Source organism: Muscardinus avellanarius (assembly GCF_963383645.1).
Source record: "Muscardinus avellanarius genome assembly, chromosome: 18".
NCBI lineage: Eukaryota > Metazoa > Chordata > Mammalia > Rodentia > Gliridae > Muscardinus > Muscardinus avellanarius.
In genome coordinates, this window is record NC_137804.1 from 46,071,841 (window position 1) to 46,085,464 (window position 13,624).

General features: G+C 53.8%; 1 protein-coding gene across 3 annotated transcripts in view; it reads left to right on the forward strand.

The window, feature by feature from the left end:
* Nucleotides 1–13,624, forward strand: part of SLC44A2 (solute carrier family 44 member 2 (CTL2 blood group)) — a gene marked incomplete at both ends in the record, with an annotated part of 33,427 nt that overhangs the window by 13,004 nt on the left and 6,799 nt on the right. For 2 of the 3 annotated variants that reach the window (XM_080715098.1, XM_080715097.1), the window contains 16 exons: nucleotides 1,198–1,234; nucleotides 1,502–1,550; nucleotides 4,544–4,617; nucleotides 4,742–4,826; nucleotides 5,906–5,990; nucleotides 7,610–7,720; nucleotides 7,801–7,861; nucleotides 7,938–8,061; nucleotides 8,142–8,225; nucleotides 8,299–8,411; nucleotides 11,666–11,797; nucleotides 11,875–11,974; nucleotides 12,217–12,309; nucleotides 12,483–12,567; nucleotides 13,023–13,285; nucleotides 13,362–13,456. In XM_080715098.1, the coding sequence (XP_080571224.1) occupies nucleotides 1,198–1,234; nucleotides 1,502–1,550; nucleotides 4,544–4,617; nucleotides 4,742–4,826; nucleotides 5,906–5,990; nucleotides 7,610–7,720; nucleotides 7,801–7,861; nucleotides 7,938–8,061; nucleotides 8,142–8,225; nucleotides 8,299–8,411; nucleotides 11,666–11,797; nucleotides 11,875–11,974; nucleotides 12,217–12,309; nucleotides 12,483–12,567; nucleotides 13,023–13,285; nucleotides 13,362–13,456 (1,591 nt within the window). Of the gene's footprint in view, nucleotides 1–1,197; nucleotides 1,235–1,501; nucleotides 1,551–4,543; nucleotides 4,618–4,741; nucleotides 4,827–5,905; nucleotides 5,991–7,609; nucleotides 7,721–7,800; nucleotides 7,862–7,937; nucleotides 8,062–8,141; nucleotides 8,226–8,298; nucleotides 8,412–11,665; nucleotides 11,798–11,874; nucleotides 11,975–12,216; nucleotides 12,310–12,482; nucleotides 12,568–13,022; nucleotides 13,286–13,361; nucleotides 13,457–13,624 lie in introns of those variants that run through there. The other variant, XM_080715099.1, reaches the window with a different exon arrangement.

The following is a 13,624-nucleotide window of genomic DNA, read 5'->3' on the forward strand; positions in this document are numbered from 1 at the left end:
TTCTACCTCTGAAGGTTTTTATTCTTTATTTTGAAACAGGGTCTCATTGAGTTGCAAAGGGCCTCACTAAGTAGCAGAGGCTGGCCACGAACCGCGATCCTCCTGTCTCAGCCTCCCGAATGCCCAGCTCCTCACAAACCTATTTTATTTTTATTTTCAAACGGCAAAATAAAACCCAAGTCATCCTGTCTCAGCCTCCCAAGTACTGGGATTACAAGCCTGTGCCACCACACCCGCTATTGCTTATTTATTGTGATTGAACCCAGGGCTGCCCCTGAGCTACACCCCAGCCCTATTTTATTTTTTATCTTGAAGGCTGTCCTGGAACCTGGGATCCTTCCATCCCAGCCTCCCAGTGCTGGGAGATACTTCCCTGGTACCGGGTGCACCACCACGCCCAGCTAAGCAGCTACCATTATTGCAACCAACTGTATATGTCCCGGTTGACCGTGTACCCCACATTGCTGATGAGACCCCCAAACCGACTGCATGGCCGTCGCAAGTGTGCGGTGGCCGCGTTGTGGTGAAGAGCCCTTGGGAAGCCTTGTGCCGGGCCTGGGCCTGTGGCTCCCCCTACCCTGGAGGCTGGGGCAGGAGGATCGCGGTTCGCGGACAGCCTCAGCTACTTGGGGAGGCCCTTTGCCGCTCCGCTAGACCCTGTTTCCAAATAAAGAATAAAAAACAGGGCTGGGGATGGAGCTCGGAGGTAGAATGCCCTTGGGTTCCATCCCTAGTACCAAAATATATATCCCCATCTCAAAACCAAATCGCAGGCCAAAATAACTCGTCCCCCGCTTTGAGAGTTTTTCAGCCCAACCCTTGCTGCCGGGCGCCTCGGGCTCGGCCATCCCGTGCCTCAGTTTCCCCACCTGCAGACAGGGCAGCAGAGGGGCCTGTTTGGGGCTGGGCTGGGCGCAGTCCCAGAGTCCCAGGGGGAGGCGCCGGGTGGGCAGGGGGTGAGCCTGGCCCAGGGAGAGGCCGCCAGGCTGGGGGGGGGGCCGGCTGGGCGGGCCTGGGGGGGGAGGGGAGGCTAAATCGGGATGTGAGCGGCGGGAGCAGCTGGCCCCCTCCCCGCCCCCTGGGTCCTGGGCTCCGGCCGGTCTGACCGGTTTGGGCCGCCCCGCCTGGCTGGGCTGGGAGGATCCGCTCCAGCCTCCCTCCGGACGCCTCTGCGCCCAGACCCGCCGGGGCGCAGGCATGGGGGGCGAGCGCAAGGATTACTACGGGAAGCATGGTAGGCTCCTGGGGGGGGTCGCCGCGGGGAGGGGCCGCCGAGCGCCCTGCCCACGTCTCCCGGAGCTGCCCCAGCGGCTGCCCTGCAGAGACCCCCACCCCGCTGCCCCCTCCCCAGTACAGAGACCCCCACCCCGCTGCCCCCTCCCCAGTACAGAAACCCCCACCCCGCTGCCCCCTCCCCCAGTGGAGGCCACCCGGGCCCCAGGCGCGTCTAGGTGGCGCAGCTAGACGGACAGACACCGACACCGTCCTCTTGACTTTCCAGGGACTCCCCAGAAGTACGACCCGGCCTTCAAAGGACCCATTTACAACAGGTACTGGCCGGGCGGGCGGGTGGGGGGCTCCCGCCGCCCCCTCCAGAGTGTTAGGGCGGGCGCCTGGCTGCCCTCCAAGCCCCCGGTGGCACATGTTTGCAACTTGATGGGAAAGGCATTTCTTTGCTGTGCAAAGAGGGGTGTGTGTGTGTGTGTGTGTGTGTGTGTGTGCTTGCGTGCGCGTGCACTGGGAATTAAACCTGCGCGATTCTGCCCCTGAGCCACACCTCCTCCTGCACGGCTTAATTTCGAAAAGGCCTCTTGCTAAATTGGGAGGGTCTCCCTCAATTGAGGCAGGCCTCAAACCTGCAATCCTTCTGACTCAGCCTCCCAAAATAGACGGACTACAGGCGTGTGTCCCCGTGTTCAGCCCACATGGATTTTTTTGAGGGGGCTGGGGATCAAACATTGGGCTGAGGTACACCACCCAACCCCACGCATTCTTCTTTCTTTCTTTCTTTCTTTCTTTTTTTTCTTTTTTTTTTTTTTAACAGTACTGGGGCTTGAACGAAGGGGCATTCTACCTCTGCGCTATATCCCTAGCATATATATATATATATATATATATATATATATATATATATATATATATATATATATATATATAATTTTGTTTTTTGGTGGTACTAGGGGTGGAACCCAGAGGCTTTCTACCTCCGGGCTATACTCCCAGACCTATTTTATATTTTATTTGGAAACAGGGTCTCACTAAGTTGCTGAGAGCCTCACTAAGTAGCTGAGGCTGGTTTTGATCATGTGCGATTCTCCTGTCTCAGCCTCCCAAGCGCGGGGATGGCAAGCGTGCGCCACCACGCCCGGCTTTTTTTTTTAATTTAATGTTTTCGTATTGGGGATGGAACCCAAGGGCATGCTACCTCTGAGCTACACCGCTGGTTCTTCTTATTCTTTATTTTGAAACAGGCTGTTACGGAGTTGTGGAGGGGCTCACTGGGTTCCCGAGGCTCACCATGAACCTGCCATACCCCTGTCTGAGTCTCCTAAGTCCTGGGATTACAAACCTGCGCCACCACGCCCAGCTTATTTTTATTTGAAACAGGATCTTGCTTGGTTGATGACAGTCCCACTATTTTTTAGGCTGCTCTGGACTCTGTGATCCTCCTGTCTCAATCTCCCCAGTACTGAGATTATAGGTGTGTATCACCATGCCTGGTTCACACACTGATTTTTCTTTCTTTCTTTCTTTTTTCCTTTTCTTTTTGTGGTACTAGGGAATATACCTCCAAGCTACACCCCCAGCCTGATTTTATTTATTTATTTTTTTCTTTTTGCAGTACTGGGGATGGAACCCAGGGGCATTCTAGCTCCAAGCTACACCCCTAGCCCTATTTTTTATTCTTTATTTTGAAACAGGGTCTTACTGAATTGCAAAGGGCCTCACTAAGTAGCAGAGGCTGTCCCCAATCCTCCTATCTCAGCCTCCCAAATACTGGGATTACAAGTGTGGGCCACCACGCCAGGCTCTTTATTTCTTATTTTGAAACAGGGTCTTGCTAAGTTGCTGTGGATGGCCTTGAACTTGCAATCCTCCTGTTTCAGGCTCTCAAGTACTGGAATTAGAGCCATGTGCCACCATGCCTGGCTCTTTTTTTTTTTTTTTTTTTTTTTTTTTTTTAATACTGGGGATTGAAACCAGAGGCATTCTACCTCTGAGCTACACCCCCAGTCCCATTTTATTTTTATTTTGAAACTGTCTCACAAAGTTGATGAGAATCACTACTTGATGAGTCTGTCCTCCAACCTGTGACCCTCCTGTCTCCGCCTCCCAACCACTGGGATTATAAGCGTGAGCCACCACTCCTGGCTGGGTTTTTAAAATAAGATAAAAACTGAATGACAGCCGGGCGTGGTGGCGCACGCTTGTAATCCCCGCGCTTGGGAGGCTGAGACTGGAGGATTGCGCAGGTTTGAAGCCAGCCTCAGCTACTTAGTGAGGCTCTCAGCAACTTAGTGAGACCCTGTTTCCAAATAAAGTATAAAATAGGTCTGGGGGTGTAGCCCGGAGGTAGAAAGCCTCTGGGTTCCACCCCCATTACCACCAAAAAAAAAAAAAACCAACAAAAAAAAAAAACCTGAATGACATTATTTATTTATTTATTTATTTTGATACGGGGATTGAGTCCAGGATGTTCTACCTCCGAGCTATACCCCCAGCCGTATTTTATTTTTATTTTGAAACAGGTCTTGCTAGCTTGATGAGAATATCACTACTTGCTGAGGCTGTCTTCAAACCTTCAATCCTCCTGTCTCAGCCTCCCAAGTACTGGGATTACAAGTGTGCACTACCACATGCCCAGCTGGACAACATTACTTACAGACCACGAAGTATTATAAATAGTCAGGGGCTAACAGTACCCCTGTAAACCCAGTACTTGGAAGGCTGAGACAGGAGGATCACAGGTTAGAGGCCAGCCTCATCAACTTACCGAGACCTTGTTTCAAGACAAAATAGGGAGCCAGGAATGGTGCTTGTACGCTTGTAATCCTGGTATTTGGGAGGCTGAGATGGGAGGACTCAGGTTTGCGGTCAGTCTCAAATACTTAGTGAGGCCATTTACAACTCAGTGAGACCCTGTTTTAAAATAAAGAATAAAAAATAGGGCTGGGAGCCGGGCGTGGTAGCGCACGCTTGTAATCCCAGCACTTGGGAGGCTGAGACAGGAGGATCCTGGTTTGCAGACAGCCTCAGCTACTTAGTGAGGTTCTTTGCAACTCCGTGAGACCCTGTTTCAAAATAAGGGCTAAAAAATAGGGCTGGGGGTGTAGCTTGGAGGTAGAATGCCCCTGGGTTCCACCCCTAGTACAGCAAAAAGAAATTTTAAAAAAGACAAAATAGGGGTTGGGGTGTAGCTTAGAGGTATAACGCCCCTGGGTTCCGTCCCCAGTATAACAGACACCAAGTGTACAGGTAACGCGTGAAAGCCGGTCCATGTGGCTGGGAGCGCGTGTCCCCGACGCCGCCTCTCTGTCCCCAGGGGCTGCACAGACATCATCTGCTGCGCGGCCCTCCTCGTGGCCATCGTGGGTTACGTGGCCGTGGGCATCGTGGGTGAGTGGAGGCGGGCGCGGGGCGGGACTGGGGTCCGGCGGCGGGAGGCGCAGCGCAGCCCCGGCAGGGGTGCGGCTGGTGTCGAGCAGCAGCAGAACCCCAGCGTCCCCGGACCCCCCTGCAGCCTGGACCCATGGGGACCCGCGCAAGGTGATCTACCCCACCGACAGCCGCGGCGAGTTCTGTGGACAGAAAGGCACAAAAAACGCGTGAGTGACCACCCGGGGGTCCCGAGGGCCGGGAGGACCCTGGGCTCCCCCATCTCCTCTCCATCAATGGCCTCGCAGTCATTCCTCAGCACCCAAGGGTGTTGGTTCAGGACCTCTCCAGGCGCCAAAATGCTTGACGCTCAATCCATTCTACAAAATGGCGTAGCGTTCGCATAGGACCAAAGCACGCCCTTCTGGAGACGTTAAGTCATCTTTATCCATTGGAAGGTGACTTAATTTTTTTGGTGGGGGGGCGGTACTAGGGATCGAAGCCAGGAGCAGTCTACCTCCGAGCTACACCCCCAGCCCTGTTTTTTATTCTTTATTTTGAAACAGGGTTTCACTAAATGTTAGCAAAAAGACTCACTAAACAGCTGAGGCTGGCTTCGAACTGCGATCCTCCTGTCTCACCCTCCCAAGTGCTGGGATTAAAAGTGTGCACCACCATGCCCAGCTGCAGTTTGTTTTTGATTTTGTATTTTTGTTGTTGTTGTTGTTGTTGTTGTTTGGGTACTGTGGATGGAACCCAGGGGCATTCTACCTCCAAGCTATACCACCAAACTAATTTTTATTTATTTATTTATTTTTTTGCACGTCTGGGGATGGAATCCAGAGGCATTTGACCTTCGAGCTACACCCTCAGCCCCGATTTTTAATCTTTATTTTGAAACAGGGTCTCGCTGAGTTGCAGAGGGCCTCACTAAGTAGCTGAGGCTGTCCGAGAACCACGATCCTCCGGTCTCAGCCTCTGAATGCTGGGATGACAAGCTGCGCCACATGCCCGGCTTGCAGTTTTTTATTACTGTTGTTCTCATAAAGAATTTTACGTCGAGTGCTCAGAAGTCGCGACAGTTTCTACCGGGTATAGTGGTGCACGCTGAGACAGGATCCATGAACAGCCTCAGCTACTTAGTGAGGCCCTCTGCAATTTTGTGAGACCCTCTTTCCAAATAAAATATAAAATAGGGCTGGGGGAGTAGCTCGGAGGTAGAATGCCCCTAGGTTCCATCCCCAGTACTGCAAAAAAAAAAAAAAAGAAGTCGTCTTGACAGTTTCCCTTCTCCCTTCTCCAATCCCAGGAACAAACCCTTCCTGTTTTATTTCAACATCGTGAAGTGTGCCAGCCCGCTGGTCCTGCTGGAATTCCAGTGTCCCACTCCCCAGGTAACTGATCCCTCCCTTCCAAGTTCTTAGACACCAGACCAGGAAGATGGCAGGTTCAAAGCCATCCTCTACAACTTAGCGAGCCCTTGTCTCAAAATAAAAATAATAAAAAGGGCTGGGGTGTAGGTCGGAGGTAGAATGTCCCTGGTTCCAAAGCCGGGCGTGGTGGCGCACACTTGTAATACCAGTACTTGGGAGGCTGAGACAGGAGGATCACCGTTCATGGACAGCCTCAGTTACTTACTGAGGCCCTTTGCAACTCAGTGAGACCCTGTTTTTATTTTTTTTTTTTTTGCGGGTCTAGGGATGGAACTCAGGGGCATTCTACCTCCGAGCTACACCCCCTGCCCTATTTTTTATTCTTTATTTTGAAACCAGGTCTCACTGAGTTGCAGAGGGCCTCACTACATAGCTGAGGCTGTCCGCGAACTGCGATCCTCCGGTCTCAGCCTCCCAAATGCTGGGATTACAAGCGTGAGCCACCACGCCCGGCTTAAGACCCTGTTTCAAAGTAGAATAAAAAATAGGGTTGGGGGCAGGCGTGGTGGCACACGCTTGTAATCCCAGCATTCGGGAGGCTGAGACAAGAGTATCACGGTTCGCGGACAACCTCAGCTACTTAGTGAGGCCCACTGCAACTCAGTGAGACCTGGTTTCAAAATAAATAATAAAAAATAGGGCAGGGGGTGTAGCTCGGAGGTCAAATGCCCCTGGTTTCCATCCCCAGACCCGCAAAAAAAAAAAAAAAATAATAGGGTTGGGGGTGTAGCTCAGAGGTAGAATGCCCCTGGGTTCCATCACCAGCACCAAAAGTTAAAAAAAAAAAAAAAAAAAAAAAGCTGGGCGTGGTGGTGCACACTTGTAATCCCAGCACTTGGGAGGCTGAGACAGGAGGATCGCGGTTCACAGCCAGCCTCAGCTACTTAGTGAGGCCCTTTGTAACTCAGTAAGACCCTGTTTCAAAATAAAGAATAAAAAATGGCTGGGGGTGTAGCTCGGAGGTAGAATGCCCCTGGGTTCCATCCCCATTACCGAGCAAAAAGTAAATTAAAAAAGAGAGCCGGGCCGGTGGCACATGTTTGTAATCCTAGCATTTGAAAGGCTGAGACAGGAGGATCGCAGTTTGAGGACAGCCCCAGCCACTACTTAGTGAGGCTCTTTGCAATTCAGTGAGATCCTGTTTCAAAATTAAGAATTAAAAATAGGGCTGGAGCCAGGTGCCCCTCGCTTGGGAGGCAGAGACGGGAGGATGGAAGCCAGCCTTGCTGGCTTAAGAGACCCTGGGAGTGTAGCCCGGAGGTAGAAGGGTTTCCGGGAACCCCAGCACCACCAAAAAAAAGAAAAAAAAATAGGGCTGGGCGTGTAGCTTGGAGGTAGAATGTCCCTGAGTTTCATCCCTAGTACTGTGAAAGAAAGAGAGAGAGAGAGAGAGAGAGAGAGAGAGAGAGAAAGAAAGAGAAAAAAAAAAAGAAAAAAAGATAGTTCCTGGGTCCAGTCCCTATTAACAACAAAATGTGTGTGTGTGTGTGTGTGTGTGTGTGTGTGTGTGTGTGTGTGTGTGTGTGTGTTTGGATTCTTTGTCCCATGGGGATGAGCTCCCTGTCTGGTCTCTGTCCCAGATCTGTGTGGAAAAGTGCCCGGACCGCTACCTTACCTTCCTGAAAGCTCGAAACAGCCGCGACTTTGACTACTACAAGCAGTTCTGTGTTCCTGGTTTCCAGAACAACAAGGTACCCGGGCGGGCGGGGTCATGGCGTCCGGCCTGGCTGGCGGGGCCGCCTGGGGCTTCACCTCCCCTCTCTCCCTCCAGGGTGTGGCGGAGGTGCTTCGGGATGGGGACTGCCCGGCCGTCCTCACCCCCAGCAAACCCCGTGAGTCTGGGGCCCCGGCGGGGTTGGGGTGTCCGAGGGCCCGGGGCCGGCCTGACCAGCCCGCCGCCCCCCGCAGTGGCCAGGCGCTGCTTCCCCGCCATCCACGCCCACAAGGGGGTCCTCATGGTGGGCAACGAGACGACCTACGAGGACGGACTCGGCTCCCGCAAGAACATCACGGAGCTGGTGGAGGGCGCCAAGTGAGGAGAGGCCGGGGGGGCTCCCCGCGGGGCGCGCGGGCGGCCTGGGCGGTGACCCCGGCCTCCCCACTGTCCCCCAGGAAGGCCAACGGGGTCCTGGAGGCGCGGCAGCTGGCCATGCGGATATTTGAGGACTACACGGTCTCTTGGTACTGGATCGTCATGTGAGTCCAGGGCGAGGGGCCGCCTCCGGCCGTCGGGGCGTCGGGTCTGCTCATGGCCGCTCTTGTTCCGCAGAGGCCTGGTCATCGCCATGCTGCTGAGCCTGGCCTTCGTCGTCCTGCTGCGCTTCCTGGCCGGCATCATGGTCTGGGTGATGATCGTCATGGTGATCCTGGTGTTGGGCTACGGTGGGTCCCGCCCCCCTGGCCCAGTCCCAGCCTCATGGCTGTAAAATGCCCGTGCCCTTTGACTGGCACTGGCCAAAGTGCCGTCGGAAGCCATCAGAGACCCTCCGTCTCTCCCTAACCATGTGGGGTGGGGCAGGGTGGGGCTACTAGGCATCGGACATTGAATCCAGGAATACACCACCTCCATCTACACCCTCAGCCCTTTTTTTTTCTTTTGGGGTGTTGGGGATGGACCCAGGGGCATTCTACCTCCAAGCCACAGCCCCAGACCTATTTGTTTTATATTTTACTTAATTTATTTTACTTTATTTTAATTTTGCGGTACTAGGGATGGAACCCAGGGGCATTCTGCCTCCTAGCTACACCCCCAGCCCTAGTTTTTATTCTTTATTTTGAAACAGGGTCTCCCTGAGTTGCAAAGGGCCTAAGTACTTGAGGCTGTCCACGAACCGTGATCCTCCTGTCTCAGCCTCCCAATGCTGGGACGACAAGCCTGGGCCACCACGCCTAGCTATCCCTTAGCCCTTTTTACATTTTTTTTTTTTTTTTTTTCTGTTTTGAAATAGGGCCTCTCTAGGTTACTGAGTCTTGCTATTTTCTGAGGCTGGTCTCACACCTGGGTGTTCGCTTATGATCCTAGCACGTAGGAAGAGACCAGAGGATCACAGGTTAGCGGCCAAATTCCACAAGTAGTGAGACCTTCAGCAGTCCAGCGAGACCCCGTTTCAAAGTAAAAATTAAAAAACAGGGCTAGAGGTGCAGCTCAGAGGTCCAAGGCCCCTGGGTTCCATTCCCAGGGCCACACACATGCACGCACACACGCATGCGTGCGCACACACACAGACAGACACACACACACACACACACACACACACACACACACACACACACACCCTGGCTGTCAGTTCTTAGCTGTGTCCTTGAGCAAGTGACTAAGCCTTACTGCGCCTCAATTTTTTCCTCCATATTATGGGGATAATTAGTATTTACTAGTTAAAAGACTTAAGAGAAAGGAGATAAGTCAGGGATAAACACCTGTTTAGCTGAGTCCTACGGATCCCAGAGGCGTAGGGATCCCGGAGGCGCTGCTCACCAGCCTGTGCCTCAGACTCTGGCTATTCATTTGAACTTGCAGCAGGATAAATGCTTGGCCACCCAGTCTTCGAACACAGGCATTTTTGTGTTGCTGGGGACAGAATCCAGGGCCTTGTGCCTGCCACGCGAGCGTTCAACCAACAGCTTTCACCCTCAGTCCTACTTTTATTTTTGTTTTTTGGTGGTACTGGGGGTGGAACCCAGAGGCTTTCTACCTCCGGGCTATACTCCCAGATCCGTTTTTTTATATTTTATTTGGAAACAGGGTCTCACTAAGTTGCTGAGAGCCTCACTAAGTAGCTGAGGCTGGCTTCGAACCTGCGCGATCCTCCTGTCTCGGCCTCTCAAGCGCGGGGATGACAAGCGTGCGCCACCATGCCCTGCTCACAGCAAAATTTTTTATTTACTTATTTATTTATTTAGTATGTGTGTGTGTTGCCTGGGATTGAATCCATGGGAGTATAGCCCGGAGGTAGAAAAGCCCTTGGGTTCCACTCCCAGTACCACCAAAAAAAAAAGGGGGCTGGTGTAGCTCAGAGGTAGAATGCCCCTGGCTTCCATCCCCAGCACTGCAAAATATATAAAATAAATAAAATAAAAAATAAAAAAGGGCTGGGGGTATAGTTTGGAGGTAGAATGCCCCTGGGTTCAATCCTCAACACCAAATAAATAAATAAATAAATAAATAAATAAATACGCAAGCAAGCGGAAGGGGACGCTAGAAATCCTGAGTGCTCCCCACTGTGTACCAGGCCCTGCCCGCTCTGAGCCCCTGGCGCGGGTGACACAGGCCACAAGCATCCCAACACCTGTTCCTTCGTCCATGCTTTTTGTTTTTCAAAAACATTTTGAGTGTCTACTCTGTTCTGGGCAGTTCTCTAGGCCCTAGTTTTATTTTTGTTTGTTTGTTTTGTTTTGGTACTGGGGATGGAACCCAGGGGCATTCTACCTCTGAGCTACACCCCCAGCCCTATATTTTATTCTTGCTTTTGAAACAGGGTCTCGCTGAGTTGCAGAGGGCCTCACTGAGTAGCTGAGGCCGTCTGTGAACCCCTATCTTTCTGTCTCAGCCTCAAATGCTGGGGTTTACAAGCGTGCGCTACCACGCCCTGCTGGGAATTCATATTTCTAAAAGCGTGAAGAATGTAGGTAAAAAGACAAACCAGAAAGGCCTCTAGGGTTTCAAAACAAGGAAAAGGGGTGAGCGCCAGATGTAATGGTTCACACCCACAGTCCCAGGACTCTGGAGGCTGAGATAGGAGTATCGCAGGCTGAAGACTAGCCTTAGCTACTTGTTGAGACTGTCAGCAACTTAGCAAGACCCTGTGTCAAAATAAAATAAAATAGGAGCCGTGTGGGGGCATATCCCAGTACTTGGGAGGCTAAGACAGAAGGATCACAGGCTTGAAGTCAGCCCTAGCAACTTTGTGAGGCTGTTCATAACTTAGTGAGACCCTGTTTCAAAATAAAAAAATAAGCTGGGCGTGGTGGGGCACGCTTGTAATCAGCACTTGGGAGGCTGAGACGGGAGGATCGTGGTTCGCGGCCAGCCTCAGCTACTCAGTGAGACCCTGTTTCAAAATAAAGAATAAAATATGGGGCTGGGACGCCGGACTTGGTGGCGCACGCTTGTAATCACGCGCTTGGGAGGCGGAAACGGGAGGATCGCACAGGTTCGAAGCCAGCCACGCTGGCTTAAGAGACCCTGTTTCCAAATAAAAATATAAAAAATAGGCGCCTGGGAGTGTAGCCCGGAGGTAGAAGGGTTTCCAGGAACCCCAGTACTACCAAAAACAACAACAACAAAAAATAGGACTGGGGGTGTAGCTTGGAGGTAGAATGCCCCTGAGTTCTATCCCCAGTACTGTAAAATAAAGAATAAGAAATAGGGTTGTGGATGTAGCTCAGAGATATAGTTTTCTTGGTTTCCATCCCCAGTAGTGCAAAAAAAAAAGTAGTGTGGAAGGGTTCTGGAAGGTCTCAGGAGGGGTGACATTTGAACAGGGACCTAAGGATGTGGAGAGAATGCGGTTCGGTGGGAACAGCAAGTGCCAGGACCCTGGGGCCAGAGCAGGGCCGTAGCTGTTATATGGGGGCAGTTGGACCTGTTTTGCAAGGGCGGGGGAGAAGCAGCTGGCTGAGACTGTGACTCTGTTCAGGAATATTTCACTGCTACATGGAGTATGCCCGGCTGCGGGGCGAGGCCGGCTCCGACGTCTCCCTGGTGGACCTCGGCTTCCAGACCGACCTCCGGGTGTACCTGCACCTGCGGCAGACCTGGATGGCCTTCAGTGAGTCGCGCCCCGGCGGGTCCCCGCGAGACAGCGGAGGCGGCGGGAGCCCACAAGGCCCATTTTCTGCCTTGCAGTGATCATCCTGAGCATCCTCGAGGCGATCATCATCTTACTGCTCATCTTCCTCCGGAAGAGGATTCTCATTGCCATTGCACTCATCAAAGAAGCCAGCAGGTGAGCCGGGCGTGGGGGCGCACGCCTGTAAGCCCAGCGCCCGGGAGGCTGAGACAGGAGGATCGCGGTTTGAGCCTCTACGTAGGCCCTCTGCAACTCAGTGAGACCCTGCTTCCAAATAAAAAGACTAAAAAAGCAGGGCTGGCGGTACAGCTTGGGGGTGGAATGTGCTGGCTTCAGTCAGGGGCCTGCTGGGGCTCCCCAGGGCTGACCGCCTGACCCTGCTTCTCTGCTCCTCCCAGGGCTGTGGGCTACGTGATGTGCTCAATGCTGTACCCTCTGGTCACCTTCTTCTTGCTGTGTCTCTGTATCGCCTACTGGGCCAGCACTGCTGTGTATCCATCGCCGGCCTCATCTGGGACCCTGGGACGGGTCAAGGACAGACTTGCCCGGTCATCAGCTGCAGGCTGCGGGTTCTTCTGGATCTGGCCGCCGTCGGGCGCGGTCGATCCTTTATAAGCCCCCGGCTTCCCCGTCCCCGACTTCAAGTTCCTTAACCAGCCTCTAGCTTCCTGTCGACTTCTAACGAAGCCGTGTATAAGATTTTCAACGATGCCGGCTGCCCACTTGTTGGAAAAACCTGCAACCCTGAGGTGGGCTCCCCCCCACACCCCCGGAGGGAGGGCAGCAGCAGCCCTCAGATATTTCAAAACCTCTTATCCCTGCTTGGAGCTCATGCAGCAAACATTTGACACCTTCGGGGTGCGTCGTGCTGGGTGTGGGGTGTGGAGGGGAAGGGGCGCCATGCCTGGATTTGGCATCTCCCCAGGGCGAGCCGGGAACTGATCCCCTTGGCTGCCCCCCACCCTGGGTGCCGAGCCGCACATCCTATTTTGCCTTTTCACTGCATTTAGCATGCTTTCCTCCATCCATACGGCAGCATCCTTGTTCTGGAAGCCCTTCCCACACTCCACGGGCCCCCATCCTGAACCCCCGTGCCCCGACGTCACCCTCATCCCCATGACTGCGCCCTCTGGCGGATGACGCCCAGGGCCCGGGCTTCCTCCCCACGTTTTGACATGGCCTTGTGTCCCCCCCCCCCTGCCAGACCTTCCCCTCCCTAAACGAATCCCGCCTGTGCCCCGACGCCCGCTGCCAGTTCGCCTTCTACGGCGGCGAGTCGGGCTACCACCGCGCGCTGCTGGGCCTGCAGATCTTCAACGCCTTCATGTTCTTCTGGCTCGCCAACTTCGTGCTGGCGCTGGGGCAGGTCACGCTGGCCGGGGCCTTCGCCTCCTACTACTGGGCCCTGCGCAAGCCCGACGACCTGCCCGCCTTCCCGCTCTTCTCCGCCTTCGGCCGCGCGCTCAGGTGGGCCGGGGGCGGGCCGGGGGCGGGGGGCGGGGTGGAGGACCCCCGCGGGCGCGTGATCCCTCCTGGCGCGCAGGTACCACACGGGCTCCCTGGCCTTCGGCGCCCTCATCCTGGCCGTGGTGCAGCTCATCCGAGTGATGCTCGAGTACCTGGACCAGCGCCTCAAAGGTGCTTGCGCTGGGGGCGGGGCTGAGTGGCAGGCTGGGATTGGTTCTTGCTCGGGCGGTGGGTGGGGCCAAGTGGTGGGAATGGAGCTGGTTCCGGTCTACTGGGAGGGGGGAGAGGAGAGGCTTCTGTGATTGGTTCCTGTGGTGGGAGAGAGCCTGAGAGAGCCTA